This window comes from Leuciscus leuciscus, assembly GCF_965113295.1.
Source record: "Leuciscus leuciscus genome assembly, chromosome: 22".
Lineage (NCBI taxonomy): Eukaryota > Metazoa > Chordata > Actinopteri > Cypriniformes > Leuciscidae > Leuciscus > Leuciscus leuciscus.
The window spans coordinates 820,385-827,884 of NC_138746.1; the positions used below are offsets into that span (position 1 = coordinate 820,385).

A 7,500-nucleotide genomic window follows, 5' to 3' on the forward strand; every position below is an offset into this window, starting at 1 on the left:
TGTGTGTGTGTGTGTGTGTGTGTGCTCACCGCACGTCCTCTCGGGTCAGCAGGTCCAGTAGTTTGGTCATGTGTGTGTGTGTGTGTGTGTGTGTGTGTGTGCTCACCGCACGTCCTCTCGGGTCAGCAGGTCCAGTAGTTTGGTCATGTCTCCTGGCCAGTCCGTCAGCTGAACCGTGAAGCGAAAGACTCTGTCGTCCAGAACCAGCGCTCGCTCCACACACTGCAGAACCAGGTCCAGCTCCATGTTTGCACTGCTCACCACCACTGCCACCCTACACACACACGCGCGCACACACGCACACACTCCACAGTTAAACTACTTCCCTTTGAAGCTTTATCAGGGGTTCTGCATGTAAACCTTCAGTGTTTCTGTCTGTTCTCCATCTCTAATATCTAAACATTCTTAAATCAAGACACATTTACTGGAGAAGAAGCGAATGACTGAAGATATTAAGTCTATCTTTATGAAAAATGCATCAAAATGAAGAGAAAAATCTGCCAATGGAGTCAGAAAAATACTCTTAACTCAAAGAGAAAACAAGATTATTTGTCTGACTCCACTGGCAGATTTTTCACTTCATTTTGATGCATTTTTCAGTAACAAGACGATCTTCAGTCATTTTGTCTTTCCAGTAAATGCATTAAATTTGTTAACAAATGAGACCTTGTTGAAAAGTGCTACCATTTAATTAATCAATAGTAATTCACATAAACAGTGTATTCAATTCTAGTAATATGTAGGCATAAACGGATGATAATGCATTAATATAACGCGTGTTGATCAAGTGCAGCTCGTGTTTCCTGAAGGAGATTCTGTAGATAGATCTCTTAGATGAGTTCAGTCCACCAGCAGATCGAGATCCTCTGATAACCGGCTTTGGCTTTTCACCGCGAGTGTCCCGGATAAGATGCTAAAGATGCTAATGGAGTGAGTGATGGGCTTTACGCACCGTTTGCCTTTGAGTTCCGGCAGCTGTCCCGCTAAGATGGCGGCCAGACCCAAGGCTCCCTCAGCGTCGACGGTCGAGCGCTCGAACTCCTGGAACCTCAGCATCGCCACCAGAGCGTCCGACTCCCTGCGACGGAGAAGACATCAGATTAACCGCTTTATAGTCTTAACGGGAAACACTTTATAATAATGGTCTGTCATTAATAAGTAACTATGCAGGAAGTATTGAAGGACTAATGAGTAGTTCTGCATTAACACTTCAGCTACTACTGTTAACTAATAAAGAAACAAGCTTAACTAATCAGTAAGTAGGCCTAATATAACATTTAGGACTAAGATAGATCCTTATTAGGTAATCAATAATTACTTAATGAGATTAGCCTCATTAATAACTATTAACTAACTGACAAATTATAAAGAACATTATCGTGTGTCTGAGATGTAATCAGTCATCATTTTTACTATGAAAAAAGTCATAAAATACATCACTACTACCTCAAGTGTTACACCTAGTCACTCTGCAGGAACTACTAGTGATCTGGAACATCTTTTTCACTTTAGAATAAGGGTCCAGATCACAAGTAGTCCTTGAAGAGTGACTAGGTGTAACACTTGAGTAAATAGTGAAGAAGAGTGACTAGGTGTAACACTTAAGAAACATATCAAGTAGTGATGAATTTTATGACCAAGTTGAAGGTAAAAAAAGATAATTGCTAACGTCTCAGACACGATAATGTTGTGATTAGTAATTAATTAGTAATTCTTTATAAGTTGTCATAATTAGTTCTTAATGATGCCAATCTCATTAAGTAACTATTGATTACCTAATAAGGACCTATCTTAGTCCTAAATTTGATATTACTTACTGATTAGTTAATATTGTTTCCATATTAGTTAACAGTAGTAGCTGAAGTGTTAATGTAGAACTACTCATAAGTCCTTCATTACTTCCTGCATAGTTACTTATTAATGATGGACCATTATTATAAAGTGTTTCCTTTTAATGCACAGCAAAAATGCTTTTCTTAGTATGTTTGTCTTCTTTTCAGTCGAAATATCTAAAAATTCTTAAATCAAGATGCATTTACTACATGAGTAAAATACCATAAGATATTATGTCTTGTTTTCTGTGAAAATAAATAAAAATGAAGTGAGTTTTTGCTTTAAAAAAAGACAAATGATCTTAATTCAAACAGAAACAGGATTATTTTTTCTTACCCCATTGGCAGATAATTTAGCATTTTGCATATTTCCCCAGAAAACAATAATAAATAGTTAAGTTTGTTATTATAAATCATAACTTCTGCGTGTGAAGTGGCGTACGCTCGCTCAGATGAAGAGCTTCAGCGTACCTGACAGAAATGACTTTATCCACCAGTTTCTTGGCCAGCTGAAAGGTGTGTGTTCCCAGAGAGTGATCCAGCAGATCTGTGTGAGCAGCAAACGGTCAGAACAGAGCCAGAACACAGCAGAAGCGTTGCGTGAGAGAGACTGTACCTCTGTAGAGTTTCTTGTTGGGGTTGCAGTGCAGATCTTTGATGGGGGAATTGGTTTTGAGCGACTGCAGAAGAAGTGGAAACTCCTCTGGTTCAACACCCTGTTAGAAACACAAGATCCATGAGATTCGTCATGCTGCAAACTCACCAGAATATTCAAAACCTAGACAGAAACATAGTGTCGGCCCAGATCCGTCCCACATCTGGAACATGAGGATCCAACACGGCCCAGATGTGGCCGACACTATGTTGCTGTCTGCGAACTGACAACTCTTTGTTTTTTATGGAATATTGCAGAGCTCATAATCTTGAATCAGAATAAGTTCCTCTTGCAGCATCTCTTCTCTTCTCTGATGACGAGGGCGGGGCTTCAACCTGTCACTCACATGAGATCAGCCAATAGCAAACCACAACCATCCAATCAATTCCCCACAGACACAATCAAGCCCCGCCCACATTTGTTCTCACTCGTATATACGGAATAATAGAAGAGAAAAGAGCGTAACTTCACTTTCATGATGACCATGTAAGTCATCATGAAAGTGAAGTTACGCTCTTTTGTCTTCTATTATTCCGTATATAATAGAAGTGCACGTTTATAATCGTGCACTTTAAAAGCTAAAACTAAAATAATTAAAATAATAGTGAAATTAAAATAATCTTAGTTTTTTTAAAACTAAGAAAATTACAAAAGCATAACGTAATGACTAAAAATTAAACACGTTCACAGATCAGGATGATGATGCTCTTCATGCATATGCATGAGTTAATTTCAGCTTCAAAGGGTCAGTTCACCCAAAAATTTACATTGACAGCTGTTTAATTAACACTTTGAAGACCCAGAAAGGTAGGAAAGACATCATTAAAATAGTCCATGTGACTACATTGGTTCAACCTTAATTTTATGAAGCAACAAGAATACTTTTTGTGCGCCAAAAAAACTAAATATCGACTTCATTCAGCCTTCAAAGTGTTAATTAATATATGCTGTCAATGGAGCCCCCTCTGAGCCATCGGATTTCATCTGAAATATACATATTTGTGTTCCTAAGATGAACGAAGGTCTTATGGGTTTGGAACGACATGAGGGTGAGTTATGACAGAATTTTCATTTTTTGGGTGAACTAACCCTTTCTGAATGCTTTTTTATTTAGTATGTTTGTCTTGTTTCCAGTCCAAATATCAAAAAAAATTTAAATCAAGATGCATTTACTAGATGAGTAAATTGACATAAGATATTATGTCTTGTTTTCGGGGGAAATATTCAAAATTAAGTGAGTTGATGCTTAAAAAAAGCAAAATTATCTTCCAATGGGGTGAGAAAAATAATCTTAATTCAAACAGAAACAATTATTTTTCTTACCTAACATTTTTGTTATGCTTGTTTTAAGCAAAAACTTATTTTTTTATTTTTTTTCTAGAAAACAAGACTTAATATCTTATGTCATTTTACTACTAAATGCATCTTGATTTAAGAAATGTTTGATATTTGAACTGGAAACAAGACAAAAATACTGAGTAAGAAAAGCATTTTTTGCAGTGAGTGCATGAGTTAATTTCATCTTTATCCCAGTGCATGTGAAACTGGAGCTGAAGGCAGTGTTTTCACCAGATGAGACTCACTATGACAGCGATGCGAGGGTTCAGGTGTTTGATGGCGAGTGCGGCTCCGGCCAGGAGGGCACAGCTTCCACCGGTGGGCACGATCACGGCGTCCAGTGCGGGAATCTGCTCGTAGATCTCCAGACCCACGGTGCCCAGGCCAGCCAGATACACCGCGCTCTCGTCCCTGTGGAGAGAGATGATCACATCACACGTCACACACACCACACCTGTGCTGATACACACATCACACCTGTGCTGATACACACACCACACCTGTGCTGATACACACACCACACCTGTGCTGATACACACACCACACCTGTGCTGATACACACGTCACACCTGTGCTGATACACACGTCACACCTGTGCTGATACACACGTCACACCTGTGCTGATACACACGTCACACCTGTGCTGATACACACGTCACACCTGTGCTGATACACACGTCACACCTGTGCTGATACACACGTCACATCTGTGCTGATACACACTCCACACCTGTGCTGATACACACGTCACACCTGTGCTGATACACACACCACACCTGTGCTGATACACACGCCACACCTGTGCTGATACACACGTCACACCTGTGCTGATACACACACCACATCTGTGCTGATACACACCTCACACCTGTGCTGATACACACGCCACACCTGTGCTGATACACACACCACACCTGTGCTGATACACACGTCACACCTGTGCTGATACACACGTCACATCTGTGCTGATACACACTCCACACCTGTGCTGATACACACGTCACACCTGTGCTGATACACACGTCACACCTGTGCTGATACACACGTCACACCTGTGCTGATACACACGTCACACCTGTGCTGATACACACGTCACACCTGTGCTGATACACACTCCACACCTGTGCTGATACACACGTCACACCTGTGCTGATACACACGTCACACCTGTGCTGATACACACTCCACACCTGTGCTGATACACACGTCACACCTGTGCTGATACACACGTCACACCTGTGCTGATACACACGTCACACCTGTGTGTGCTGATACACACGTCACACCTGTGCTGATACACACGTCACACCTGTGCTGATACACACGTCACACCTGTGCTGATACACACACCACACCTGTGCTGATACACACGTCACACCTGTGCTGATACACACACCACACCTGTGCTGATACACACGTCACACCTGTGCTGATACACACACCACACCTGTGCTGATACACACGTCACACCTGTGCTGATACACACGCCACACCTGTGCTGATACACACGTCACACCTGTGCTGATACACACGTCACACCTGTGCTGATACACACACCACACCTGTGCTGATACACACGCCACACCTGTGCTGATACACACGCCACACCTGTGCTGATACACACGTCACACCTGTGCTGATACACACGTCACACCTGTGCTGATACACACACCACACCTGTGCTGATACACACGTCACACCTGTGCTGATACACACGTCACACCTGTGCTGATACACACACCACACCTGTGCTGATACACACGTCACACCTGTGCTGATACACACACCACACCTGTGCTGATACACACACCACACCTGTGCTGATACACACACCACACCTGTGCTGATACACACGTCACACCTGTGCTGATACACACACCACACCTGTGCTGATACACACGTCACACCTGTGCTGATACACACACCACACCTGTGCTGATACACACACCACACCTGTGCTGATACACACGTCACACCTGTGCTGATACACACACCACACCTGTGCTGATACACACACCACACCTGTGCTGATACACACGTCACACCTGTGCTGATACACACCACACCTGTGCTGATACACACGTCACACCTGTGCTGATACACACGTCACACCTGTGCTGATACACACACCACATCTGTGCTGATACACACATCACACCTGTCCTGAAGAAAAATATTCTTATTTCTGTTTGAATTTAGATTATATTTCTTACCCCCATTGGCAGATAATTTTGCTTTTTTTAAGCAAAAACTCACTTAATTTTGATAGTGCAGTGATTAAGTGCAGCCACTGTTTCCTTTGGGGTCTAAAAGAAAGTTAATATTTAGTAATATTACCCAGAGAGCAACAGAGTGTTGGCCCAGATCCGGCCCACATCTGGTACGCGTTACATCCACATGTTCCAGATGTGTGCCGGGTCTGGGCCAAAACTATGTTGCTGTCTGGGTGTCCAGACCTTTGACTCACTCAAGAGGATCTTTGTGTCTGTGTCCATCATTTATCATGTAGTTTATTTCTACTCTCTGAAGGGTTTATCCTAAAAACCTCAGACGAGGCCACAGACAGGGTGGATAAGAATTAGAAAAGATGACTTTGTTTGTCCGTTCTTCAGTAAAGGTGAGTGAAATGACCGGTCAAAAGTCTGGACACACTGTAACAGCTGAAATCTAGACAAAGAAAAGCGCAAATACAAGAGAGTTTCATTTGTGTCACATGTGTTATATTGTGAGATCGCACCCAGACAGCAACATAGTGTCGGCCCAGATCCGGCCCACATCCGGTATGTGTTCAGTCCACATGTTCCAGGTGTGAGCCGGATCAGGGCAGACACTATGTTGCTGTCTGGGTTGTAAATCTATTGTAATACTTTCTTATTACCAAATAGTGGATTCAATCTTCTTGTTTTCATTCTTTTACCACAGGTTTTGAGTTTCTTTTTGGATCTGATTGATCGTAGGCCTCAATGATCTGAGCTCAAGCTCAAATAAACTGAGGCGAATGAGCTAAGATCAATCAGATCTAAAAAGAAATACAAAACCTGTGGTAACAGAATGAAAACAAGTTGACAAAAAGATTGAATCCAATATTTGCTGATAATACAGCAAAATGAGAGATTTAAAAGCATTTTTGACCTGGAACACTAAATGAACCCGGTCAGCAACATAGTGTCGGCCCAGATCCGGCTCACATCTGGAACATGTGGATTCAACGTGTTCCAGGTGTGAGCTGGATCTGGGCTGACACTATGTTGCTGTCGGAAAGGTTTTTTGCGTCAGACTCACTCCTCTAGACACAGGTATCCGTTCTCTTTAGCCAGGTGTCTGGCGTGGTTGCTGGAGTCTCGAGCCGTGCTGCCGTACGAGATGACCATGGCACCGTAGTCTCGGTACATGCGCAGGCGTGGAGGAGAACTGTACGCCGGCATGATGACGAACACGGGAATCCTCATCTCCGCCGCGTGATGCGCCACTGCCATGGAGAAGTTACAGTCCGTGGCCACGATCACACCCTTCCTCTGCTGGTCCTGCACACCGTACCGTAACATATGACATTTCATCTGATGATAGTACAAAACTTAAATACCCAGACAGCAACACAGTGCCCTATCATACGCCAGGCGCGACGCGAGTGTGTTTCGCTAGTTTCAGCCCGACGCAGTTTTCATTTTCACGTCC

The 7,500-nt window shown here is 42.8% G+C and overlaps 1 protein-coding gene across 1 annotated transcript in view; it reads right to left on the reverse strand.

Annotated features, from left to right (window-relative positions):
• LOC309486158 (L-threonine ammonia-lyase) overlaps window positions 1–7,500 on the reverse strand; it is a 19,815-nt gene that overhangs the window by 5,587 nt on the left and 6,728 nt on the right. The window contains exons 4-9 of the mRNA XM_082153367.1: window positions 7,108–7,349; window positions 4,071–4,236; window positions 2,449–2,548; window positions 2,304–2,379; window positions 953–1,078; window positions 107–274 (exon numbers count right to left, since the gene is read on the reverse strand). Coding sequence (XP_082009493.1) covers window positions 107–274; window positions 953–1,078; window positions 2,304–2,379; window positions 2,449–2,548; window positions 4,071–4,236; window positions 7,108–7,349 — 878 coding nt within the window. The remainder of the gene's footprint in view (window positions 1–106; window positions 275–952; window positions 1,079–2,303; window positions 2,380–2,448; window positions 2,549–4,070; window positions 4,237–7,107; window positions 7,350–7,500) is intronic.